This window comes from Lingula anatina, chromosome 1 (assembly GCF_051362555.1).
Source record: "Lingula anatina isolate TDL-2025a chromosome 1, LinAna3.0, whole genome shotgun sequence".
Lineage (NCBI taxonomy): Eukaryota > Metazoa > Brachiopoda > Lingulata > Lingulida > Lingulidae > Lingula > Lingula anatina.
Window position 1 is genome coordinate 22,148,586 of NC_141767.1, and position 27,750 is coordinate 22,176,335.

Sequence of the window (27,750 nt, forward strand, 5' to 3'; positions counted from 1 at the left end):
CCGTAAACTTGATGCCACCAGTAGCTCAGATACCCAGGTAGGACTAGCTCTTTGGTACAGTCCTGGGTAAATTCTTGCCCAAGAGTCATTATCTACATGATCAATCATTAAAGAATATATCAAACTAAAGCTGATTGATGATTGGTGGCAAGGAACAAATTCCCATGCAATTAGAAATACAGTCTTTTAACAGACACAAATCAGAATGCATTTTCCATAGAGTGCTGACCAGTACAGTGCTCTAGGCTTTCTTCATGCATCCTCCTGTCCAGAGAGACCCATAATCAAGTGAATGCCTTTCAGAATTACTTTCTTTCAATATGAGAGAGAATTTTAAAAGAAATACATTAATGCCTCCATGTATCAGATGTGAGATCTATGTATATCAGATTGTTGGTAAAACCTTGTAGGTTTTCCCCAGCACTGAAGATGAATTCTGAAGGGAGTCTGTCCTGATGTATACATCATAATTGTTACCCATCAGGCAGTCTAGGGGATAAGAGGAGAAATGATAATTGATGGATGGGCCACATTTTTACAAGGGAAAATGTTTGTGTATATAAAGATTATTGCATGGCCATAATCTGCTTTATCATGATAAGATTAAAACCCGAGTCGCTTCCTACAGCTGCCGCTGTCCATAATGTTATGTAATACTTAACATACTTGCGCAACCATCCAATCGCGACGCGAAACTTAATCACGTGAGCAGAATTTCCAGAGATGACAACAACAACACATGCAGAAGGCATTCGTTAGATTGCAGCCGAGCAACTCGCACGAACCTCCAAATACGCCATCGCAGAATTTGCTTTCATAGCTATTGTTAGAAGTCAAGGGTAAGTTACTACCTGTTTACTTGCTTTTTTACAACCGCTTTCTACGGCCGCTATAGGGCACTAACTAGCGATTAGCGTAAGACTAAGAGTAATGAGATAGATAAAATATACCGAATTACTATGAGGCAGATTCTGTATGTACTAAGTGTACAGAGCGGTAGTACGGCAAAATATTTTGGTTCGAGGTTAGAAGATGACTCGATAGGTACACTCAGGCTAACTTTATATAGTGCACGCAATAATCTTAAGTTCTAAGCACTCGTATCTGAGCGGCATAACTTTCTCAACACGAGTAAGATTCAAGATGGCGGCTTCAAAAATAAGCGACGTAATATCCTCCACTTACAAACAAAGCGTAAGTTTAGTTAAGTTCAGATAAGGCATCAATGATTTTAACGTCATATGCATTGAGAGCGCTACTATTTATTGAAGCACTCGTATACAGCTGAGCGACATAACTTTCTCAACACGAGAAAAGATCCAAGATGGCGGCTCCAAAATATAAGCGTCGTAATATCTTCCACTCGAAAAGCGTAAGTTTAGTTAAGTTCCGATAAGGCAACAATGATTTTAATGTCATACGCATTGAGAAGCTACTATCTATCGATGACGGGAGAAGTAGTCAGCTTATTACATCGTACACCATCTACAGAATCCCCCCCGCTTGAACAAGACACAGGACCTTCAGGCTACACGGCGCCACTGGTCTCACTTAAATAATCGCTAATTATTTCCATATGTCTTAGGCTCATGCTGCATCTTTGATGACTTCACACTATCGGAAGCTGTTTATTATTCCACACTATAGATTTAGGGTACTTAAGTCAATGTCAACATGCGGGAGCGGTACGTTTTCCAATTAACTTATCCCCCCCCCCCTTCCCCCACACTCGTTTCTATATTATATTAAGCCATACCACATTTTACAGCTGATACAATGTTGGCTCTACCCTAGTGTATCATATTTCAGAGTCTTATATTGCCCCTACTTTTACCACCATGAAAATACTGATAGCTGGCCATAGTCTCATTAAGAGATTAGAGCATGAGTCCCCCAGCAACCTCAACCTAGATCCAGGCACCTTCCAGATTGAATTCTACGGCAAAGGCGGGGCCCAGCTGGACCACTTTCTGACCAAAGATGATTTCCTGGAGAGAACTCAGAATAAGGATCTCATCTTTTTCCAAGTGGGGGGCAACGACGTCAGAGGCTCTCCTTATGACATCAGCAGAATTGTGGACAAGGTTTCAATGCTGACCTTAAGGATACTAGAAGTCAACCCCAAGGCAGTTATCATATGGGGACAGCTCCTCTTCAGAGCCACTCCAAGCTGTGGCTACCTGCCAACCAAGACGGATGAGGACAGATACAATACATACATTATAAGAACCAACGAGGCCCTTAAAAAATTATCTAAGGAAGAGGGCAACATGTACTTCCTGCGTCATGTGGGGGCAACCAGAAACTGGAGAAGTATACTGAAGGGTGACGGAGTTCACATGAACGAGTCCGGTAATATTATGCTGTGGAGATCCATCAGAGGCGCTATTCTCACCACAAATAAGAGTAAGTAGGTAAAATCGAACCACCGCAAGGGGCTACTTACACATGCAGAGGCAACTAACTTTACTTTGGCTCTAGAGCAGGGTCGCAGTCAGCCAGACAGTAGTTTAGCATAGGGCCATAGCTTTGAGGCCGCTTTGAATTAGGAACACCACTTACATTGACTAGGGAGCATTTAGTATAACATAAGATATAAGCATTACGTAGCAACGGGTCTCACGATAAGCTACCTCCCTAACACGCTAATAACAAGGACTTGGGCTCCAGTTAATAGCCGCTTTCAGAAGGCCTTCATCACAGTAGTATTAGCTGCTAGGGCCAATTATTATTATTAATCATGGGCCACAAGCGTGAGCCGCTTTCTTAACCATGCATGTTGCAATGACTTGGGCTGCAGCGCGTAGCCGCATTCAAATAGGTCACTATCACATTAATATTTACAGTAGACACTAAAGCCAAGAATGATAGGCAAAAGGCCACGAGCGTGAGCCGCTGTATTAAACATGCCATTCTCAATGACTTGGGCTGCAGCATGTAGCCGCTTTCAAAACAGTCACTACCGCATTAGTATTATAGCAGCTATTGGGATTTCAATATTATAGGCAAAGGGCCACAAGAGTGTGCCGCAGTCTTATCCATGCAAAATTGCGACGAATTTTGGCTACAGCATGTTGCCGCTTTCAGTTTATGACTACAGCATAAATATCAGCCACTAGGGCCAACAGAATTATTGGCAAGAACCCTAGTTGAGTGATGCTATATGCACACATGCTAATTAAAATTTCTTAGGCTAAAGCTGATAGCCGCTCTCAGTCATTAAAAATTTATATTTAAAAAAAAAAAAAAAAAAAAAAAAAAAAAAAAAAAAAAAAAAATTAAGAATATTATAGCATGAATCTTAGAATTTCCTTCTTCTTCCTTTTGAGCTGGCAGGGCTCTTCTATTACTCTTATCTCTGCCATACGGAGTCTAGACTTTCTTTCCTTTATTTTAGAACTTGAGAATGGAACAACCTCCAGGCCTTCCGACTCTAGGGGAGGCAGTATACTGGGCCATGACACCAGGACCCAGCACCCCATACAACACTTGCCCACCTCAAACAGCACATGTAGGACCCAGCAGCACGAGGAGCGCACCCCCCAGCCTCTACACCATCAGTGCAACCCCACTTCAGACGGCAGGGCCCAGCACCACATCAGAGCTAAGCAGCACGGCGAATTTGACACCCAACCTCACCAGCGTGCTGTCCACAAGACCAACAGCCATGACGGCAGCTCCAACAACGCCAGGCAGTACAATCCAAAGCTCAACCGGGACACACGCAAGCCAGCAACTGCCTCGCCCTCCCCAACCCCTCTCCTCTCCATTAAATTCTCTGGGCCACCACTACTTTCATCAAACAGGAAGTACCCCAGCCCCCTATGCCCAAGCCCAGCAAACCACCCCATATGGAGCAAACCCACCTCACTATTATCCCTGCCATATCCCCCAAACAAATCCGCCTCCTCCCACTCAGCTGGTCCCGAACAATGGAAACCCCCATCCCTCCTCTCCCTTTCCATATCCAGGCCCACCTCCTTCCCAACATTTACTCAATCCAGAGCGGCCACACCAAAGCCTGCCCGCAAACTGCCCCATGTTACAGAACAACACCCCCCATCTCTCCTCACACTCCCATGCCCCCCAAAGTTTGCCCCACCAAAACATGCCCCTCCCAAACCAGACTTGTAGCCATTCATGGCCACAAGACGCCGGACAAGGAAATCATGCCCCAGGTAAGAAAATACCAAAATCCAGTATTGACCACCATGTGAGCACAAAATTAAGAAACAAAATTTGGGAAGATGAATTTGTAAATTTACGCGAACTCCTCCCCCCTGATACAAATTTATCAAACAACAGTTCAGAAACCTTCCTCCCCCAGGCCGAAAGAAACGACGAAGGTCATATAACCATGACCTTTTCCCCTTCTCCTAAAATTAGTGACCTGTCCCCATTGCAATGGTGCCGTGCTTGGCAGATTTTCACTGCAATATACCTACAAAGATTCCCCTCCCAAGCCATCCCCCTTTCCGTATATGCCCATAGGGTTATCACCCTTTTCACCAGCAAGGTAGCTAGCTGGAAATCGTATGATGAGAAATTTAGACTAAAACGGGCCAGTGAGTCCATAAAATGGGAGGAGGAAGACCCAGTTGTTTATGGGCACTCTTTGGGCACTCCAAAATTAGAAAATTTTCGTCCCCAACAGGAAACCTGCAACAACTACAACAGAGGAAAATGCTACCTCGCAAGGTGCAGATACCTGCACAAATGCCTCCTCTGTGGGAAGGACCACCCATTATCATCTTGCTGGTCAGCCCCCCGAAGTTCACCTCCATACCAAAGGAAACCCAACCACTTCCCCCCTAGCAAAGCAAAAATTTTCAGACCCAAATTCAACAAAAAATTCGCATAACCCCCTTCAGGCCATCATAAAAATCAACAAACCCTCCTGCCACGTTCCCCATGACATAGTAACCCCAGTCAACCACCTTGTTTTAAAAAAATTTGTTGACGGGGTATGACTCACATATTTCCAAATTTTTAGTTGAAGGATTTAAAGGAGGATTTATCATCCCCTTTCAAGGCGAATTACCCCATTCAACCACTCCCAAATTAAATAAACCTGAAAATTTCGAAAAATTATTGGAGAAAATAGATGCGGAAATTAAAGCAGGACGCATAGCAGGCCCTTTTTCAATACCTCCTTTCCCCTTCTTTGTCACGTCCCCCGTATATGTTGTTCCCAAAAAGACCCCAGGAAAATTCCGCTTCATCCACAACCTTTCTTCCCCAAAGCACTCCTCAGTTAATGATGGAATTGATGACACATTTGCAGCCGTTTCCTATGCTAATGTCTCAGACGCCATACAATTAGCAAAATCCATAGGGAAGAATGCATACCTGGCAAAAACAGATATTGAAAATGCTTTCAGAATTCTCCCAATCCACAAAGATTACCGTTTTCTATTGGGGTTCTCCCTTCAATCGAAATATTATTATGATAAAAATCTACCCATGGGACTCCGTTCAAGTTGTCAAAAATTTGAGACTTTCAGTACCGCCATAGAATGGATTGCAAAAAACAAATTTCACATCCCACATATCCTTCACTTACTGGATGATTTCCTCATTTTGGCCCCTACCAAAGAGGAATGCCAAAACCGATTGGACCGTTTCATTGGTCTTTGTCAATCCCTAGGGGTTCCCCTAGCCCCGGAAAAAACCACCAGACCAGCCACAATTATTTCATTTGCTGGCATAGAATTGGACACATCAATGCAAGAAGCCCGCTTACCGCCTGAAAAGATTCAGAATGCTTTAGATCTGGTCCGAGCCCACATATCCAAAAAGAAAATAACCCTTCATGACCTTCAGTCGATCATAGGCCTCCTAAATTTCTGCTGCTCCATTATCCCTGTCGGGAGGGCCTTTTTACGCCGCCTCATTAATTTAACAATCGGCACCACTCAACCCCACTTTAAAATACGCCTTAATAACGAAGCCCGGGCCGACCTCTCCATGTGGAAATTGTTTTTACAATCCTTCAATGGGCGAGGTTTTTTCTATGATGATGACTGGCCTAGGTCCCCAACAGACTGTGTCTTCACAGACTCATCTGGAACACATGGATTCGGAGCAATTTTGGACAAAAAATGGTTTTCTGGACTTTGGCCACACCAGCTTAAAGACCTCAACATTGCTATTTTAGAACTTTACCCTATAGTCCTGGCCTTCTTCATATGGGTAGAACAATTGAAAAACAAGAACATTACAATTTTTTCGGACAATGAAGCTCTAGTTTTTGTCCTTAACAAATGCACTTCCAAGGATAGGTGCATCATGATCTTACTCAGGAAACTCATTTTACATTGCTTAGAGAACAATATCAACTTCCGCGCCGCACATATACCAGGCGTGGAAAATTGCGCTGCTGATGCCCTATCTCGTTCTAATCCCCAGGAATTCAGAAGATTGTGCCCCCAAGCAGACCTTCACCCTGCCCACATACCTGCAACTTGGGGGCTAGAAAACTGGCTGAAGATTTAGATAGTACCTTGGAAGCTGCTCTCACCAAAAGCACCAGGAGGACTTACAGCAAAATCAATACCCTTTTGGATGAATTCACTCAAAAAACTGGACTCAAAGCCTTTCCCGCTGACCAAACCGTCACAGCATTGTTTACCCAATTCCTCAGTGAACGTTACAAGCCCTCATCCATCAGGACTCATCTCTCTGCTTTAAGCTATAAATACAAGATGGAAAACATAACGGATCCAACCTCGACCTTTCTAGTGAAACAAACAATCCAGGGCTTAGAGAGGAAAAACCCCTCCGGTGACACGAGGTCCCCAATAACATTATCCACTCTAAGCTCTTTAATCGCAAGTTTACAAGGATGTGCAGAATTCGAAAAATTCCTCATTGCAGCTATGTTCACACTTTCATTCTTTGGGCTATTGCGCATTAGCGAGATCGCGGCAAGCGACGCAAATCACGCTCTCCAACTTCACAATGTTAATATTAATCAGACTGAAGGCATTATAAATATAAGATTACCTTCTTTCAAACACTCGAGCCATAACTCTAATCACTGCGTTACAATTCGGAGACAAGCTGGAGATATATGCCCAGTAAAGTGGATTTCAAACTATGCCGCTGTGCGCCCAAAGACAGCAATCACACAGTTCTTTGTAAATCCGAATGGGTCGGCAGTCCGCTGCACGGACTTTAATAAATACTTAGAACGTTGCATCAGAGCGGCAAATCTCTCACATCTCCGCATCACTAGCCATAGCTTCAGAATAGGGGGAGCAACCCTCGCTGCCAGCATCGGCATGTCCGAAACTCAAATTAGACTATTAGGGAGATGGAAATCGGATGCCTACAAAAAATATCTAAGATTTTGAACTCTACTTGCATTTTATGACATTAGCGTATGGATATCTCAGAATATGAACTCTGCTTACATGCTATAGCACTATCATAATTTGACGGTCATGTTCCTCGAACCTCGGTCCAGGGGTCTGGGTTCAAGGAACCTTATGTTCAATGCAACTAACATGGGTTAAGTTTAAGTTGTTTGGATATAGTTAGGACACATCTGCTCATTCCTCCATGACCTTCGGTCCAGGGGTCTTAGGCTATGGGGGATCCTTCGTGTTTTAGAATTTCATCATACTACTTTAAAAATATGATATGTTTAGTTCTTTATTATCACTTGTGAGAGACTATGTTAACACACAAGAACATTATTAAAAGTACTTTGTTTTATAAAAAATTATTGACTCTTATTATTATATCGCTTATTAAATTTTTTGGGTGGGGCAGAAAACCTTTAAGTTTTCTTTGGCGGAAAATAAGCCCCACCTTTTATGATCTACAGAATTCAGATATATACTTAATTCAATTTAGCATAAGAGAAAATAATTGGCAGCTTAAAACCGCGATATGATGCGTAGGAAGTGACTCCGTTATCCCATCACACCATTAATCTTTAACTTTAAGATCATAAAATAGAACAAAAAATTTATTATAATACTAAGTAATCTTAGCTATCGATAAATAAAGATTATTGCATGGCCATAATCTGCTTTATCATGATAAGATTAAAACCCGAGTCGCTTCCTACAGCTGCCGCTGTCCATAATGTTATGTAATACTTAACATACTTGCGCAACCATCCAATCGCGACGCGAAACTTAATCACGTGAGCAGAATTTCCAGAGATGACAACAACAACACATGCAGAAGGCATTCGTTAGATTGCAGCCGAGCAACTCGCACGAACCTCCAAATACGCCATCGCAGAATTTGCTTTCATAGCTATTGTTAGAAGTCAAGGGTAAGTTACTACCTGTTTACTTGCTTTCCCGCCCATCCCTTTCCCATCATATTAACTTGGCTATAGAACACCTTATCTCAAGTTATATTCTCATGTACAAGATATAATATTAATCCTACAGTATGTGGCGGAAAATAAGCCCCACCTTTTATGATCTACAGAATTCAGATATATACTTAATTCAATTTAGCATAAGAGAAAATAATTGGCAGCTTAAAACCGCGATATGATGCGTAGGAAGTGACTCCGTTATCCCATCACACCATTAATCTTTAACTTTAAGATCATAAAATAGAACAAAAAATTTATTATAATACTAAGTAATCTTAGCTATCGATAAAATAGGTCATATTTTATCACCAATTTACTTACCAGTTTTGCAGCCTTGCAATGACTAAGATTTGTTTTTTGAAAATCTTTTGTAATAAAACTGACTTTCTCCTGAGTGAGTGCCAGCAGGGGTTATCTAGAAATTGATCATTCCTAAAAGAGATAAGGAGAAAAGTCAACCCAGAAATCATTACAGTGGACCTTTGCATTATGTGCTATGGCCAAATCAATTCTCTGAATAGATCCAAATTTCAGTTTTTGGGTGCATCTTATGGTGCTTAATGGGTCAATAAATCATTGTTAAAACTTTCCAAATTCTGTGCATTATGTTTTGGCTATATCATGCCAATCAATGTGAGAAAGATTTCTTTTCAATTTTTTTTATGTGAGATAAATTTCTTCAAAGAAACACAAGATCTCATGATTGATATGACTCAGAATTGACAAAGGTTGTCAGATATCTTATAGCTGATAATGTTGTAAGCATATATGTCCAATTAAGTTAATCAGGTTAAAGAAAAGAGAACACATTTTCTTGCACACAATTCCTTTATTAATCAGCATTAAAGTTATTCAATATCCATGTAAGCAGCAATGATCTTCTTCCATCTTTCATTTCCCCTTGTTGTTACAAGTGTCACTTTCCCAACTGTAATTTCCATTTACGCCTGCTGCTGCAATCTCTCTGGCAGCATCATTCTCCATTTCCGGACACACAGATAGAATTGATAGTGCCTCGTGCGTCATCTATTTTCATAAGGCAGCCTCCAGGAATTAATGACAAGATTCATTGATGAATTTGACAAGATATCACTTGATTAGCTTATGAACCCAGTATTGTTTTAAGGGATCTGGAAGTAAGGGGAAGGGGGGGGGGCTGTATCCATATCTGTGCAAAACTATTGATTTCTGTGAGGACCCTCTTCCCATAGATTTGTGTAGAATTCTCAGTAACATTCTAAAGGGAGACCATGTGGCTGTTGCCAGTGTTTACTTATATAGCCGGAAGCACACTGTTCATGTACCAGGAGCAATATACAGGCAAGATAAGATTTTTAGTTACTGTGAAGATGTGATATAATTTTGACAAACCTTTAGATCATTATTTATCTAGGTGTAAATGAATGAGACATGACAATGAAAGGAATATACACTTGGAGCTCTGGTTGGTTGGTTGCTTGTTTGTTTGGCATTACTGTAAGTTGGATTTCTACGTTTCAGTTGTGTTTCATTTGAAATATCCAGCTGAGAATACAGCAGTATTTTCATTTTACACTCTAATGGTTAAATTTCTGTCAGAAGACCTGTGCACTTTATTCAGTTTTGACCTGGCAGTGGATTAATGTGTATGCAGGTTTGTGGGGACATGCAGTATGATACAGAACGCTCCAATAAAAACCTCCTTACTGTTGAAAGGTGTCTATATTCCCGATACAGATAATTAACATGATATTGCAGTCAGTTCAGGTAGGAATTGCAAAAGGCACAGCATTAAATGTCGCCAAACTGGTTTTTCCGTTTAGAGCCCTCCTACGCAAATTAGTTTGCTTCTTATTTAATTTTTTTTTTCATTTTTTTAAAGTTATAACGTGGTAAGTTTAGTATGTGTAACAGTATATTTGTGTGTTTGTGTTGTGTGTGCATGAGTGTGTGCGATTTATCTTTTAGTTGTCTGAGCATTTCTTTATATGCTAGGTCTAAGCAGTGGTGATGTTTTTCATGCTGTTAAGCATCCCTGTGATATAATATACCATTAACATGTCTGACATAAGTGTGGCGGGGTCCCTTGGGAGTAATTAAGAAACTCTGAGGAGTTTATGTATGGTTTCACAAATGATATTTACAAGGTTAAAATATAGTGAGATCATTTCAACCATTCTTATAGATTTTGTTATTACTTCCATTCTTCTTTGTAAAACTTCACCCTCAGGAACCTTGCCTAAAATGATATAAATCTCGTAATTTTGATGGGCATTAATAAAAAAATTGTCTGAAAGCAGGCACATCACAAAGGCAAATCTTATATGCCAGGAAACAACTTAAGAGTTTTTTTTTATAAGAAGACATTGATAATATATATTTATGAAATATTGAACCAGTCATCGATCAATATTACTTGTTCTTAGTTGAAAGGAAAGTGACGTGGTAAGCTGTCATGTGTATTAAGTGAAAATGACAAGGTTAAAAGTTGCTGTAGGGAAGGTTTGTGGCAGCCTATAGCTAAGTGCTCTATATGTTTGTGCAGCATGAGTGTTCTATATAACACTATTCATATTAATGTTTTTCAGAATCATTTTATAAGAAATTAGAGAGCAACCCTATGGATATTATTATTATTCAACTATAAGCATACATATTTTTTTCTTACTTGAATTTATGTTCATTTTAGTTAGTACCACCAGCTTGAGCACTGGCGATACTCATGTTTTAGTCCTGACTCGTCTCATCTGCTGTTGGCTTAGTTTTATATTCTTTTTACATATTTTATGGAAGATAACGCTGGCTAATTTTTTTATGAATGTGCACACACATTCACACACACACACACACACACACACACACTCACACACACACAGAGAAAGAGAGAGAGAGAGAGAGAGAGAGAGAGAGAGAGAGATGTGTGGCAGAGCTTACAAATGTGACTGATGTATGCAGAAAAGATTACAGTCTTTATTGGTTGTACAGACACAGAATGGTGAGTGGTATATTGAAAAGTCTGCTTATCTCAAGTACTTCCCTGCCTCAATAACTATTGCCTGAGTATAGATTGAAAATTTACCATTGCAGTTGACCCTTTGAATCCATATCGTACCCTAGTAGTCATATTTCTTTTGTGCACTGTTTTAAAATTTTGGGGCACATTTTTAAAGTGTATATGGAATATTCTTTCTTTATGTGGACATAATTTTTGAATCTTACCAAAAATGGCTGTAAAATACCATTTTCCTACTAGTGTAAAAACAAGCAGGCTAGTCAAAGATTGATTTACAGTAGTGCCGTTCACTCCCATTTCCCTTTTTGTAGATAGGAATATGCAAATCATCAAAAAGCTGAAAACATGCTTGAAAATTAAGTAAGCTTTTCTGCCCGGTTTCCTTGAAAAAAGCCTACAAATGATATGATGAGAATGAAATTGATGCTTTTAGATCAGTAGCTCAGATAAGCCTACAGAACAATGATAATGTTTTCCAGGTTTTTGCAGGAAATTGAAGGTATTGGGTCATAAATAATTGCAAATGGAGATTGTATTAAGGGAGTATTGAGATTTTACCATCTGAGTGGGGACATGTGGCTATTTTACTGGCATGATTGACAAAACCAGTGGATATATAGATATACTACCAGCATTTAAGATGCTTTTTATACTGCTTGTTATATTTAATTGTGCACTTAGTTCCTGTAATGTAGAGCATTCTGGATGTTAACTTGACCTGGTCTGGTGAAGCAGCTAGGATGGGAGATCTGTTTTAAACACATGTATTGCTGTGTCTTTAAAGAAGGAAATTACGTGATCATTGTACAGTGGATAGAGAAAAGCTTATAAAGCTTTCTTGAAAGTATCACTGCTTCTCAACTTGAAAACTCCAGAGGTTCATAGATCAGACTGTTCCATAGTAAGAAAAATATATTTATAGAGAAATTGTTTGTTCTTATGGTCAGTAGCATTTTCTACTAGTGAAGAGGAACAGTTTCCACCTGATTAGAAACAGAGTGTCAAAACAGAGTGCCTCTTTCAGTAACTTTTGAACCACTGAACCCTTAGACTTACGTGGGTGATTTTTCCACATATTTGGATCAAGGACTCTTCTGTCCCTATGTGAACTGAAAACAAAGGACCATCCAACCAAGCTGTCAAGAATTGAGCTTTGTTTTTCTTTGAGGCAGTTGGATGATGTGAAGAAAAAGTTCAATGTATCATAATGAGAAATTATCCTATTTTAGAACACAAAGTCAGAGAGATGTTTTTGATGGACAAGAAATACTAATATCTCCTACCTTTGTTGTGGACTTTATGAAAATGAACAAAATACCTGGAAAAAAGATGGGGGAAATGTACCTTTTTTTCTCTTTACAGTTTTTGATTTGCTTTTGCTTTAAAATTTTCATTTCTTAACCTGTGAGCTGTGTCAGCAACCTAAGCAATAGTCTGTATATGTTTTCCAGTTCCAGTCCAGTCCATGATGTGATGCCCCTAGAGATGAAAGCATGGGGAACAAGCTGTGTGCCCCGCTCTGGAAGAAACATCCAAGGGATGGAGACTCACCGTTTAACACTAAGAAGGATGCTCATTTGCTAAGGTGAGATGTCCACCCATGTCTTGATGTATTATCTAATACTGAAAAAGATATAGGTAAATTTAGTTAATTTTGCTTTTGGTAAAAACAAATTGTTTTAGGTAGATATGGGTATAATAGGTAGGAAAAGTGGATGTGTCAAATATCATAATAGCATATTTCTTTTATATTCTCTCTCTGTCTCCTTCTCTCTTTATTATCTTATTTTTTAACACCTTTTTCACATAATCTCTAGCTTTTCACTTAATATGCAGTTAAGGGTTTGTTTTAAGGCTGTAATATATATTCCTCACATCAAATTTTTTTTTCATTATTACTTATGTATGTTTAAATTGTTTTGATGTAATCAGATACTCACTGAATATTAAATACTAATAAAGAATTTATTTCTTGAACTTCATTACTAGTTTTTAATTAAAATTTATATATGTATATTTATATATATATGAATTCTTTTACTTTTTAAGTTGCCCAAAATTAAATACACCAGGTATCTGTATTTGGTCCACCAAAATTCTCATTAGATTACAGTTGTTCTGTGCACTGTGCCTTACAGCCATACTGGTGTCTTATACTCATCTGACCTTGGGCAACCTGTGTCTAAGCAGGTCTGGCAACATTTGCTGGAGTGAATCTTGAAATTATATTTGTAGTTGAGTTAGTCAATTATCTTGAGAGCAGGAGAAAAGCACACAGACATGGAGATTGATCCATGCCACAGGCCCCCTATGGATGCGTTCACAACTAGGCTAAGTCAAACTTGATATAGTTTGACCGACACCACCAGACCAATGAACAACCATGAGTACATGTCACTCAAAAGTCGAAGACTGGGTTCCTATCCTTGGATTGATCTAACAGGATCGGTCCATCTCCATGGGGTTTCTCGCTTAATTGCTTTCAGCGCAAGTGGCTTAGATGTCCGGGCTGCCTACTAAACAATAGTTAATTACCCCCTATCAGCTTCAGTAGGCCTAACAGACATCTAAGCCGCTTAAGTTAATTGCAATTAAGCGATTATCCCCTTGGAGATAGTTCGATCCAGAGTTACTGCTAAGGTGCAGTGTGGTGCCAATGCATAATCTGAAGCATTAGGTAGTTTGCATTACTTCTTCTGTTTTAAATGCTAGGTAAATTTAGTTAATAACACTGTTAAGACAATGGTGAGCTTACAGTGGTTGAGTGGAATAGGCCCACAGTTGTCTTGTGATGTTATTTATCCTATTTCCAGTCTAAATTAGTTTAGTTGTGAACCCAGCCTATGAGGCTAAGTGGCTGGTCCTATGGCTGTTCTTTTGTCCCTTATTAAAGTCCCTTCTTAAAGTTATTTGCGTTATATTTGTGTTACAGTATACATTGAGGACATTAACAGCGAGTCTACAGTTTGTAGCTAAGGAGTCAACTTTTCTTTATTGCCTTCCATGATAAGATTCTCTAAAGACATGCCAATAGATATTGCAATTCAAATTGTGGTAAACAAATTGGATAGTCTTGTTGCTATGGAAAGAAAAATTTATTAATTAGCAGAAGGGCATTTGGTTTGATGAAAATTAGGGTCTGCAAAATTGAAATTGAACTGACCGTTCGGGCTACTACACTCTTTTATATCTATAATGTATTATTATAACCAGTATTTTTCTGTTTAAATTGTGACCATTGTGAATGACCCCAAAGCGAAACACTTGAAGATAGACCCGTAGGCTGTATGTAGCATTCACTGCCATGTGTCCTGTCCCTGGATACCCAGGATTCTTGTGCATACAGTCTTATCAATCAAATGGAAAATTAACTCCCAGTTAGGGAAATTGAATCTGAATCTCTGGTTAAAAAGGTTACAGAAAAAAAAAAGATGCATGGAAATGGAAAGTGTATTTGCCTAGATGGTAGGCATTCCTGCCATGAAATATATCTGTTGGTAGATTGAAGCAGATGAAACAAACACAGGCATCAATGCATATCCTGGTGTATAGAAGTGAAATTTTTGATTCATCCAGTTGTTTTAAACCAAGATAATGTTGGAAATGGTTGTAACTTTTATATTGGATCTTAAAGAGGTGGCAACGTTTTGACCTTATCACATAGCCTTCTTGGGGATAACTCATGTTTAGTTGTCAATGGTGTCACATGGGGACAGTCTGTAATGGTTGTCCCTGAGGGCTCAGACCCACAGTTGTGTTAGTATTACATTATACTGCTTGCAATATTAAAATATCCATAAAAATTCCATGTGTGTGTGTGTGTGTGTGTGTGTGTGTGTGTGTGTGTGTGTGTGTGTGTGTGTGTGTGTGTGTGTGTGTGTGTGTGTGTGTGTGTGTGTGTGTGTGAGAGAGAGAGAGAGAGAGAGATTTCAGTTAAAGTAAGTTGTGTCTTTGCAGACATGCTGAAAACTTTTGTAATGAAAAATTTGCCGGACCAAATAGATTTTTGTCGGACTGAAAATCACTATTCGTTTAAGACAGATACTACCAGTACGATTAGCGTAGCTTACTTTGTTTGTGAATGTGATAGTTTTGATATGGAAGAGAAAAAACGCTTTAGGTTTTATATAATTTTATTAGTGTGGTATGTGGAAAGATGACTGTAAATTCAGAATTGTGGTTCTTAAAACTCTTGTTGGTCCTTTGGACCGACCAAGTCCAATTTTCTACCGGTCCAGACAAATTTTCACGTTCATGACCAATCGGACTGACAGTTTCAGCATGTCTGCTTTGCATCTAACATAAGTTGCAATTTCAAAGAAAAGGGTTCTTTTTCTGGAAAAAGTGAACCAAATCACCATAATGGCACAGGACCTAGATCAAATATTGATTTAGTATGGGCCTTTTTATGGTCAAAATAGTTACTCCCCCCTCACTTACAGGCCTAAAGATGTGCAAATAGTTCTCTTACTACACTTGTTATGATGATGAATTTTTCATGTCCACTGTACACACAACTGGGTCTTATCAGTTAGAGTGAAATAGTGGAAGATGTGTCTAGAATGGCGATTTTACACTTGTAGATATCATCATAATGATTTGCTGTGCTGTGTACACAGTGAGCAACCTCTTCTTCTATTGATCATTTAACAGTGGTAAAGGGATTATACAGATTTAGGCAGGACTATTGATCACATGGTGGCTCATAAGATGTTGGTCAATTAATGCAGCTTCATTGGGGAAACCCCAGGATCTTTTTGAGAGGTTGAGAGATCAGACTGGTAGAATCTGCAGCCAGAGGATTCTCCCATTTTATTAGAATACTCTCTTTCATTTCTTTCATTCTCTCTCTCTGTGTGTGTGTGTGTGTGTGTGTGTGTGTGTGTGTGTGTGTGTGTGTGTGTGTGTGTGTGTGTGTGTGTGTGTGTGTGTGTGTGTGTGTGTGTGCGTGCATGCGTGCACATGCGCATAATGAGTAGGTTGGCAAGAAAGTTTTTAGAGAGAGGAAAAAACACTTCAATATACATATAAAAGGAGCATTGGATTACCAGTAAGGCATATAAACCACTTCTACTACACTGTAGTTTCTGATATGACTAAAATTAAGTTGATATGCCAAGTTAATCTCTCATTCAGACAAAAAATGGCTTTAAACCTGCACGTTTTTCATATTTTTGGTCATAAAAAGGCCTATTTATCAGTCCCTCATATATATACACGTAAATATGTATAAATATATATTAATAGGTGTAATGTTTTACCATGTTTAACTATTTGTAATTGTTATTTCTCACAGATTATGGGCAGAGATATATGAAGTTGCTGTGGATGATGAGGGGCCCAGATGGCAGAAGATTGTGGAGGACACTGTCCCAATCAATGTGATCATTCTGAAGGATGGGCCAGAGACTGTGTTCCAAGTGACAGCATACAACAGACATGTAGAGAGGGTGTTTGATGTCAAGATTAAGCAACCAGGTGGGTGATACAGACTCACATGTATTGTGTGATTTTACACTCTTGCCTTGGTTCAAAGAAAAGACAGAAAGATTTATGACTGAGATCATATGAAATCTGGCATCAAAGCTGGCAATATCAATATCTAAAACATTTCTTTTTTTTCTTTTTTTTTTGTCTTCAACTTTTAAACTCTACTTTAAGGAACTTAATGTCTTGGCTAATAATCTTTCAGATGTGCCACTATACAGTAACTGTTACATTTCTACATATATGATATACAGTGTTTTATGACTGTGGCATATCCTCTTTGAAGTTTAAATGATTCTATTAACACCACATCCTTAAACAAGCTCTAGATTATAATTGTGCCACTTATTATACACTCGTTACCAAGTTCAGCTCAATATTTTACCAAGGTTGTGTATCCTGTTTTACAATGTTTTGGTGAATGGTTTCTGATTATCTTTCCATCACTGCTTGGTAATGGCACTTGGGAACTATTGAGACTCCGATTTGGGGAATATTACAAGTGGAAATTGTTGATTGATCTTTACTTTATTACTAGGCATCAAACTCAACAGGGTTTCCTTAGTGCAACACTCTCTTAGTGCAGCATTCTCTTGGCCTTAAAACATAGTGAATACCCATACTAAAGAATCAATTTTGTGTATTTTCTAAACAGCGAATGACTGGATTGATGATAAACACGTAATTTTTATGAATGAGATTCCAATTATGTTGAAATATGGTACAAAACTAGAGGGCAGCTCTTGGTTCATACTCATCTTTTGATTATTGGTAGAGGTTGGTTCCAGGGCTGTTGATTATGGAGACAGAGCCTTTGATCTGCTGTCTGGGACATAACATCAATTTATAATACTGTCATGAATTGTGGCATGAGGCAGTCTGTCTAGACCTGTAATTGCCATTAATTTTTTGTATGTTGTTGAAGATTTTTACTGGAGGTTGATTTTTTTGTGAAAGTTTTTAAAATGAAACAAAAAATTTTACAAGTGTTTTGAAAAGCAGTTTGCTTTTACGTTTATTTCTTTGTAAGCAGAATTTTAATATGATAATGTTTTATTCTTTTTCTTCTGTCTTTAGTTACTTAGCACAGACTCGACTAACACTAGAAACACTTATTACTTCCCCATTCTAAAAAGCTAAGAACATTCTCTAATTGGATATTTACATTGATTAGTATGTTCAGTCCTAGTAAAACACACATCTCTACACTGCACTTGCTACTGAACCCCTTGCAAAATTGAATTAAACAGAAACACAATCCTCATGATATGGTTAGAATGACAAATGGAAAAGCTGCTGACAAGATTATTTGAAGAATTGATTTTTCCTTGAGGACCTGGCTTGCCATGGCTGTCATCAAATTAAGCACAGAATGGGGCACTTGTTTATCTGTATAACTTGCAATATGATAAAACAATATATAAAACAATGCAGTAGTTTTAGTGATCTGCCGAAATGTGAATGATGGACCATAAATGTAATGGGATGAGAGAGAGAGACCAATTTGTGAGACAGCAGAGAGAAACAGAGAGAGATTCTCACAAATTGGTCTCTCTCTCTCTCTCTCTCTCTCTCTCTCTCTCTCTGCATGCATACATGCACACACACATGCAAGTGTAAGCATTACCAAATGTTACGTAACTCTTTTAAATAACAATATTTCTGTACATTTCTTATTCCAGGGACTGTATTCAGCCAGTCCTCAGATTGCTTCCTCCACTGGAAGGATGGGCCATGTGAGTGGGGACTTAACTTTGCATCGGCTGGAGATGCCAAAAAATACAGGGACTGTTGCTCAGTAAGTCAATAAATGGTAGAGAAAGGTAAAATGTGACCCCTGATTACAGAAAAGGCTATATAGCTAGGTTTTTTAGTGCACAGGTTTTGAGATATAAGCCAGGTAAAGGCTAATTGCCCTGCAAGAAATGTCTTGTTTATAGTTCAGGTATTTTTAGTCTGAGGCATTTTTGGATGGAGTCAAGTGATGGGAACTGTACAAAATACATTAACTTAAAGTAAATAGCAGTTGGTTTAATTGTGATAAAAATGATCACCGTTAAGGGTAATATGATCAACAACTAGCAAATGTGTAGGCAAAAACCATTTTCCAGTTGTTTCGATGACTGTATAGTTTTTACTGAAGGTATTTTAAAATCTGCACAGTCTAGTCTTATTTGTTCTTTGCTCTTAGAGAATCTGTAGCAATTTCTTTTTTTATTCAGTCAGCAGAATTTTGCTTAATTGAGAAAATTGAGAAATTAAAGTGTGATGGCTTGGAAAGATATATACCAAGTGACATCACTTTCTGTGATATTTAAGGTTAATATTCAGTAAATCTTATTTCCTGGAATTCCTGCAAATTTTCATGTAATTTACTGGAAAAAAGATTTGGCAGTGGTTCATTGAGCATAAGACTGAAAATCCCAGTAGCTTATAAACCAATAACTTTCCTAAAATTTATCACACTACTGGGACTTTGATAGCTTAGCATGCAAACCAGTGAGCTCCATGGCCTGTTTCATGTTTTCTAGATAAAAAGTTCATTATGGAGCATAATCAGCTCAGTTAGATATCTTGAATGAAATGACATTTCATTAACAGATAGCACTAATGCTGAATCATCTTTTAAAGAACTCTAGTTTATCACAAATATCAACGGAAAGCAAGTGCCAGGGATATAGCTTCTTTTAATATTCAGCTCAAAGCTGAAACCCTAGATGTCTGTTTTCCATCCTGCAGAAGAGGCATTGTCCTTTCTTCTCTGAGGATGGAACTCATCACATTTACAGAGAGATCAAGAGAAGCAATATAGACCTTCATTACATAGATCACAGGATTGATATTGCTGAACTCCATACACTTGAGTATGATGCAGTGGAAAGTTTTATCACAGCACTATTTTTGGATAGGGTGTGACGTATTGGTCATTGATGTAAATTGACAATGTTTTTTTTTATCTTTGCCTCTATAAATTCCTTTTGTAAGTCCCCTTAGACTAGTTAAAAACATCTCTATATAAAATATTAGTAGGAGGGCTTTGGGGAGGTGATCGATCAGAGGTAACAGATTTGTGTTAATCTTAATGTAGGAAACAAAGTATGTTCTAGCTAGCTGTAGGTTTTTATATAATTTGCAAAATGCTTTGATTATATAATACCGTGTTTTTATCTGTGATGTTAAATAATATAGCTTTTTATATGTAATGATTTAAAGAAATTTTATTTTGAGAGTTTTCCACAGTACACATTTTTTATGTTGCTTGCTTGTGAGTGCAGCATGCTGTCAGGCACCCGGTACTAGACTGAATATTTACTTTTTTTAAAGTATTTTTATCTGTACCAACAAACTTCATGTAATTGCATGGTTGTCTGAACCTAGATCAAACTACCTCATTGGGTTCACTCTGTTTCCTGAAAAATAAATACTCATGCACATGTGTATGTGAGTGTGTGGGTGTGTGCCTGTGTGAATGTGTGAAGTTGAGGCAGAGGTTGGTGTTGTGGTGAAGTTCTCCTTCCAAAACACATATATCTTAATTCAGGCTGGTACTTGTTGGTTTCTGTATAACTGCACTGATGAAATTTTATGGAAAATGAATTTTGACACTATAAGGAAATATCAGCATGAAGGTGGTGTTTTCAGTAAACAGAGTGGACATTGTAATGGTTCAGTGTATCTTGCACCAGAATTATGGCATGTGTGATGTGAGAGTTTGAACTGTGGTCCTCTTTCTTACAGCACCCTATCCAGCAATGGTTCCGCAGGAAATCACCTTCTTCTAGTTCACTCAAACTCAGTCCTCCAAAGGTGAGCATGGTTTATGGTCTGGGGCCCACATTGCAAAGAATCCTTAGCCTTGGCCAAGTCATCTAAGAATTTTAACAAATTAAGTTGTATGTCTCCAAAGAATCTTGACGGTCATTTACTAAGGCTGAAAGTGTAAACCTTGGTCCAAAGTGTGCAATATGTGTCACCAAGAACTCCAGTGCTTCCAACTTCAAATTGTTAAAAATTGACTTCCCATAGCCTGTTAAATAGCTGGTTCAGCAGGCTATGCTGGGTTCACTAACTTGATATTTAATCTTGTGATGTGGGCCCCCTGTCCTTTTACTTAACTGCATTATTATTGTTATATGTTTTTCTACATCGTTCTGTATGTGTTCTGATGGAAGTTGATCTGTGTAGTGCTGTTGTTCATATTGAAAAAAAATTAAAAATGTCTTGTTGTAATTATTGTGAAATGAATATTGATTGAGACTTATGTTACTTTGAATCTAATGAAGGTGTATGTGTAACCATTTCATGTAATTGAGAATTTTTTTTTGTGATTTTGGCTCAGAATTTTGTGTTTGGCATATATTTACAGTTGCATCCACCCACAGGGTATTTTTATTTTAATAATTTCCTGGACAGAAAATACTTTTTTCTTTGGCATGTTTTTTGTCCCTTTTTGAGAACTATCTTCTTCAATAGCACAGTTTATTTCTTGCTCACAGTGAATTTTAAATCAAAATGAAGGCATTTTCTTTGGACATTTGCAATTATGATGAATCCAATGTCATAAAATGATGTAGCAATCATAAGATATAATGTATCAATAAATGAATGTTGTTATCACTACCTGGGTAGAATTTTTGTTGTTGTTCTATTTTAGCGTTGGCGCAGTAAACGAGGGAAGTCGGCACCAGGATCTCCAGTGTCCAAGCCAAAAAGATCGGTTTCTTCTCCTGAAGAGATAACACATGGGGGTTTTGAAGGTAGGCGAGAACATGCTGCTAGAACTCCACTTTCTTTAGTCCAAGATCATAGTCCATTTTGTCTGCCTAATTGTCCAATGATTAAAGCTACAAATTATGAATTGTGAAAAACTGCTGAATGGTAAGCTAATATGTATTGGTTTTACTTGCTATATGATTTATGTACTGAACTTTTATTTCAGATCTTGACCCAGATTTTGAAGAATATGGTGCCCCAGTTAGAGCAAAGAGTCGCAGTCTAGCACAGAGTGTGGCCACTATGCCTCGTGTGCGCCAGCGTAATGTGGCCGACTCACGGGACCTGTTTCCAGACAGTGACATGTACAGTGGTCCCTCCTCAGATCTCTCTATGTATGACAGTTACCACTCCTCACCAAAGAAAGGGGCCTATGACCCCAATAAAGGTGGCTCTTTGAGAGAGAGACAGGAAAGGAGGAGGCCACATGGAATACCTTTCCCTTCTAAAGTTAGCACATTAAATGAGGAGGACCTCAAGTCAATATTATATGAAGGAGGAGGGGGAGGGGGAGGGGGACTACACAGTGTGAGCAGTCATCAAGGAAGCACCAGTGGGGCAAGTGCCATGGCAGGTAGTGAACTGTCCTCACCAAACAGCGACAAGGGTATCCCGCCTCCTCTGCCACCAAAGCTGGAACCACTGAATTTGTCCCGTAACAGTCGAGAACAATCTGTGCCAAAATCTTCCTCCTCTGAGGACTGGCCCGCACCCCCTGACCCCATAGCCCCCATGACCCCCCAGACCCCTATCATGAATGCAGACTTTGACCCAGACTCTATAAAACGCATGCTGCAGGACTTCCCAGAAAACTCAAATAGTGACTTAAGCTACAATGAGCAACAACAACAACAGCAGCAGCAACAGCAGCAGCAGCAGCGAGGTACACATTATTCACGTACTGTAAGTCATGAGCCCACATCATCATCATCAATGTCTCAGCACAGGAATCATAATAATTCCCATCATGTAAATAGAGTTCAGAGCCTCACCATGTATGATCGTAATTATAATAATGGAGGGCATCAATCATCACACACTGCACAACTCCCCAAGTCTCCAACATCTCCAAGCATGAAGGAGGATGGTTCTTTCTTCTCTGACCGGGACTCGCAGAGGTCGGGGAAGGACAGGATGCTGATGGAGTATGAGCTGGCCCTCAGGAACGCCTGCGCCAAGGACAGTTATCCAGACAGTGGGATAGGGGGCACTGCATCAGAGGCTGCCGGGTCTGTGAGGTCAGGTGGTAGCTCAAAATCTGGATCCAAATCTTCATCCACTCTCACACCAGGTAAGAACTATATCCTAAGTAGCTGAGTCAGAGTGTCTGTTTTTAAGAATATTTTTTGCTTTTGAATAGTACTACCAAAGGTGCAATTTATTAGAAGGACAAGTTCACAATTTTATTTTGTTATGGCTTTCATCAGACATTAATTAACACAAATTAGGGAAAATTAATTCAGTTGCCTCATTTTTTTAATCTGTCCAAATACAAAAACAGAAAATATTAGGAAAGGAATAGGTAAAAGTAAAGTTCTAAGATTGGTAAACCTTTTAATGATGTGCTGTTGAGGTGACTTCAAGGGCAGTGACATGTATCAGTTACTGTATTAAATGGTCGACTGTATTCCCAGTCTTAACTGCTGGTTACAGTTCCGATTAGTGCTAATGATGGCAGTTCTCTATCGATCCTCCTGGTCCCCTGGCTCCAGTCTATGTGCTAAAGCCTTTCTGACTTGATTAACGTAAAAGAATGTAACCAACAGCTTACATTGAACATTATCATTTCTCCTTGAACTGTGATTGATTATGCATGGTGATGAGAGGTCTTTTAGTAATGGGATCTATCACTTGTGGGTCCACAAGGCTTTACCATAAAGGGGGGGGGGGGGGGGAGTAGGCACCAGAGTAGAAAAGGACATTCTTGTTTGCAAAGTTTTGGATTAACTAGATGGAAAAGTCATGATTATAATTGCAGTTCAGTATTGTAAAGCTGTAATAAACTTGTTACTTTGAAACATGATTAACAACTATTTTTTGACCATTTTATATGACATTGAAAGATTGGATTTTGGATGATTAAAAAAAAACTGTTTGCATGGTTCTTAGGTGCCAGTGTGAGCAGCAGCAGGACCAAGTCTAAGTCCAAGTCCAGTAGCAGTGGTGGCAGTGGAAAGGGGAGTCACTTCACACGTCAGGAGAGCACTGAAGTCACTCAGTTTGTGGCCTCTTCAGAGGTACAGGATTCTTAACACATCATAACTATTTTATACACCTCTTAATGACAATATGACATTCTTTACTAATGCAGCTCTTATTCCAGTTAAATTTTGATCTGTGATTGAGTGAATTAAAGGTCAATTCACTTTTGAACTCATTCATGAAGTAGAAGATATCTTTCTTCTTCTTCTTCTTCTGATTATTGCTATCAATATTATTATAATTATTATAAGTGCACTCAGCTGTGGCTAAGTAACTGTTGCAATGCTTGCCAACTTTTTTCATGGCTCATTTGATGAGAGTTATAGCATATGTTGCTCCCACTGGTATATTTAATGCCAGGGCCAGATAAGGCATGTGTTACTGCTGTAACTTGGATGTAAATTATTTCAGGGTTCTGATGATGAGGCAGAGGACAGTGATAGTGACAGCAGTATTCATACCATGCCTTCAGAGTCACAGGCTTCATTTGCTAGGCAGACAGGGGCAACCAGGAAAGCTGGGTATGTAATGAAACATCATCCAACCATATAAAACCTTGGTTTTCCAAGTTAAATTAATGTTTATTGCAATGACAATGTTTTAGAATTTTGATGTGATTTTTTTAATGTAAAGATAAACTGTTAACCAGCTGGGTGATATCAATTTTCTCAAAGTTTTATTAATTCAATCAAATTAGTACATGACTCAGAATAATAAACAAGAAACTAATAATCCTTTTGGAAAAGACTGTTAGACTTTCCTGTCAATCCTGCATTTCTTTTGTATGGCACAGGTGGCTTACTGTGAAGAACTGGCTGATCCACAAGAAAAGGAAGGTGGAGCTAGCTCCCAAGAGGAACTGGAAGAAGTACTGGGTGTGTCTGAAGGGGACCACGCTGCTCTTCTTTACCTGTGATGACCAGAACTCTATGAATGTGGCTGAGAATGCATTGCCAAGACATATGCTGGGTAGGGACAGTGTGTGAGATATTGGCAAATGGTACAAACTGTGAGAGCCAATCTGAAGTGCTGTTTTGATGGAAGTCTGAAGAATGTGTGAAGGTGTTTTATTCAACTGTCTTTTCTAATGTATATCTTATAGAGATGGTACGGAAAGCAGATTGCAGACATCGTGTTTCTTGTTTGTGTGGATGTATGTCTGTGTGAGTGCCCTATTTTGATTAGAATAGAGATGAAAATTTTCCAGTTGTCCGAATATTTGGGTGTTGTATTTATGACCTCATACCTGAGCATTACCTCCCCTCATAGAGCTGTGTGCCTTCGGTACTTGTATTTTCAGGATTACTTTAAAATGTTCACTTTCACCGCAGTTAGAATATATGATTAATTGAACAATGTTTTGAGATCTTTTTATGGTTTCGTTTAAAACCTCTGGAATTTCCCACATTATTGACCATAGACATGAGGGATATATCATTATCTATTTCTTCTCATAATTTTAAAAACAGTAGATATGGTAGGATGGCATTTTTTTTATCAAATCAAAGTACCAATCTTGTTATCAGCTAGTGTTAATGAAAAGTAAAGTAATGGAAAAATTCTGCTGCCTTATCAGAAGGACCTTGATATATATACAGAGTGACTAACAGAATTGGATTTGGTTCCCACCCCCCGTTATATGCTAACATTTTTATTCAGCATGAGAGAGTATAATAAAATATGAAGTAGAAATGAAATTTGATTAATTGATTAATCAAAAACAAAAAATTATCAAAAACAGTAGTTTTAAAAAATGAGGCAGTGAAAAAAGATAAAGACTGGAAGGTTAACATCATTTAAAAATACACTATTAGTTTGATTTGTATTCATTGGTAAAAAGTTTCATATCATAAGACAGCACCAATGTTTTAACTCCCTTATGGTTTAGAGGTTATCTTCCATTTAGTGCTCTAATTGAACGTCCCCAGTGACACATTAACCTTGTAATGCATTGATCTCTTTGTACTTTTTTTTGTTGTGAGATGATACTTGTCAGGCTCCAATGTAGCATTCCAATAAGGTACTAACATGTGTGCATAAATAGGAATGTAGTTTATAGTCACATTCAGACAAAAGCCATTTTAAATGGGAACTCTGCCAGAGTTGTGTCATAGGAAAATCAAATTACACAGAATTTGATTGTCTGGCAGTGTAGTTTAGACCAATTTTCAGTGTACAGTGTAATCCTGTCAGATAAGTATTTATTCCTCATTCAGATTTGAACAGTTTTTGAACCCCAACAGAAAATGCCTGGAGACCTGGGCTTCATATGTTGCCTGTGTGTCCCTGGTGAAAACTTAGTTTAGTTATTACTTGGCACTTTTGATGGGAAGCTGCCTGCTGAGCAGTGGCCCGTGTGTATGTATGTATGTGTGTGTGTGTGGGTATTGATTTGTATGTGGACATAAGGCATGAGGTTATATTACTGGGTCTATGGTCTTCTGAGAGTACTCTGGCTCAGACTTAATCAGCAGTATCTGGCCATGGGCACACAAAATAGTTTGCTGGCAGCTTTGGCACTTCTTGTTCAGAATGAAAGACCAGAATAAGTCCAGAAAAATGTGTGAATATGATAAAATTCTATCTCCTGTGTAGTCTTAAGTGCTCCATGCCTGCTTTTATTTGAAAATGGAATTCATAAACAGACTGTGATAAGAAATATTGTCTACTTAGACATAAATTTCATTATGAAAAGTGCAGATACAAATCCCTATGTGCCTAAGCTTCCTTTTCTTTTATCTGAAAATGACAAGTTGGATTATAGCAGACAAGTAAGTATATTCTCTGGTTATTATTTCAGTGATAGAAGGCGGAGTATCACAAGCTGTGCCAGAACATCCGAAGAGGGAAAACATCTTTGCACTCAGCACAGCCTTTGGGGATGCCTACTTGTTTGAGGTAATCTAGTTAAGGCTAAGAGCACCAGGGGGTCAGCCAAGCTGAGTAACCAACAAGGAAGCTGGCGTTACATTTGCATGGGTGAAAGTTTTCAGGATTATGCCTGATTACAGGATTTTCTGTCTTTATTTTGATCGTGTTTTTCATATTGTCTAAATGTGATGAGAAATTGAAAGCTACATTTTCAAAATTTGCAGTTTTTACAACTTTCACCCATGCATATGTGAATGTTGAATAATGTACTAATAGAATAAGGAAGAGAGCTGTCACATCCTCCCAAAGCAGTCATCCCTTGGCTTTAACATAAATGTGGTTCAAGTATGTTCCAATTAGTGCAGCAAAAACTTATCTATGATCTTAAGGGGTTGAAGGTAAATTATATTTAAAGGTATAATAACTCTTCGTTTTGGCCAAAAAATGAATTTTCCTGGAGTAAACAACAATTTTCCCATACTTACCAATGGTTAATGAATCCATTTTTACATTCAAAGTTAGTCCCTGGTTTTTTTCTAAAAAGTTTGTTTTTTTGTTAAAATCTCTTAAGAGATTATAACAGATTACAGCCATCAATGGAGGTCACGTGATCTGAAGACAAGTTCAGATATCAGAATAATAGCTATAATTGCCGTTTTTGTGGTAAAACAGAATTTATCATATTTCTATGAGTTGTTCACAATGTTTTTATTGTGAAATATAGATATCGTACGAAGAGTTATTATCCCTTTAATCATTTCTTCAAAAGTAGTATAAAAGTATTTACCTCTTTCGATATGTATTATAGCTGTCTTTTTGTTTTTAGGCTCCCTCACAGATAGAACAAGAGAATTGGATCTCTGGTATCCATTCAGCTTGTGCTTCATTATTTGCAAGGCAGCATGGAAAAGACAATACATTAAAACTTCTGAGAAGTGAAATACATAAACTAGACAACAGTATTGACATTGTGAGTTGTATAAATGATACTTCCTAATATATATTTTCATGTGTGCATGCCGGTGTGTGTGAATATGTGTGAAAAATAGGATTCATATTGGAAACTGAGCACAATAGAATGTAT

At 38.4% G+C, this 27,750-nt stretch overlaps 2 protein-coding genes across 6 annotated transcripts in view; both read left to right on the top strand.

Moving 5' to 3' along the window:
* The window catches only part of LOC106178751 (protein still life, isoform SIF type 1), a 43,815-nt gene that overhangs the window by 6,178 nt on the left and 9,887 nt on the right, over positions 1–27,750 (top strand). For all 3 annotated transcript variants that reach the window (XM_087002977.1, XM_087002978.1, XM_087002979.1), the window contains 11 exons: positions 12,785–12,918; positions 16,630–16,811; positions 18,503–18,618; positions 20,559–20,627; positions 21,475–21,577; positions 21,760–22,884; positions 23,703–23,830; positions 24,207–24,316; positions 24,589–24,764; positions 26,596–26,693; positions 27,493–27,636. In XM_087002977.1, the coding sequence (XP_086859103.1) occupies positions 12,827–12,918; positions 16,630–16,811; positions 18,503–18,618; positions 20,559–20,627; positions 21,475–21,577; positions 21,760–22,884; positions 23,703–23,830; positions 24,207–24,316; positions 24,589–24,764; positions 26,596–26,693; positions 27,493–27,636 (2,343 nt within the window). In that variant the 5' untranslated portion in view covers positions 12,785–12,826. The remainder of the gene's footprint in view (positions 1–12,784; positions 12,919–16,629; positions 16,812–18,502; positions 18,619–20,558; positions 20,628–21,474; positions 21,578–21,759; positions 22,885–23,702; positions 23,831–24,206; positions 24,317–24,588; positions 24,765–26,595; positions 26,694–27,492; positions 27,637–27,750) is intronic.
* On the top strand, positions 584–4,866 carry LOC106170559 (uncharacterized). 3 transcript variants are annotated; one of them, XM_087002980.1, is made up of 3 exons: positions 584–839; positions 1,810–2,406; positions 3,398–4,289. In XM_087002980.1, exons 2-3 carry the CDS (start codon positions 1,839–1,841, stop codon positions 4,132–4,134), a joined length of 1,305 nt encoding a protein of 434 aa, XP_086859106.1. In that variant the 5' UTR covers positions 584–839; positions 1,810–1,838; the 3' UTR covers positions 4,135–4,289. The 3 variants fall into 3 exon arrangements, with proteins under 3 accessions (XP_086859106.1, XP_013405904.2, XP_013405905.2); XM_013550450.2 differs by lacking the exon at positions 1,810–2,406 and having other exon boundaries at positions 3,398–4,866; XM_013550451.2 differs by having other exon boundaries at positions 584–2,406.

Excerpts from the sequence above, each read along its gene's own strand:
- LOC106170559 (XM_013550450.2), top strand. The coding sequence starts at position 3,407 with ATGGAACAACCTCCAGGCCTTCCGACTCTAGGGGAGGCAGTATACTGG.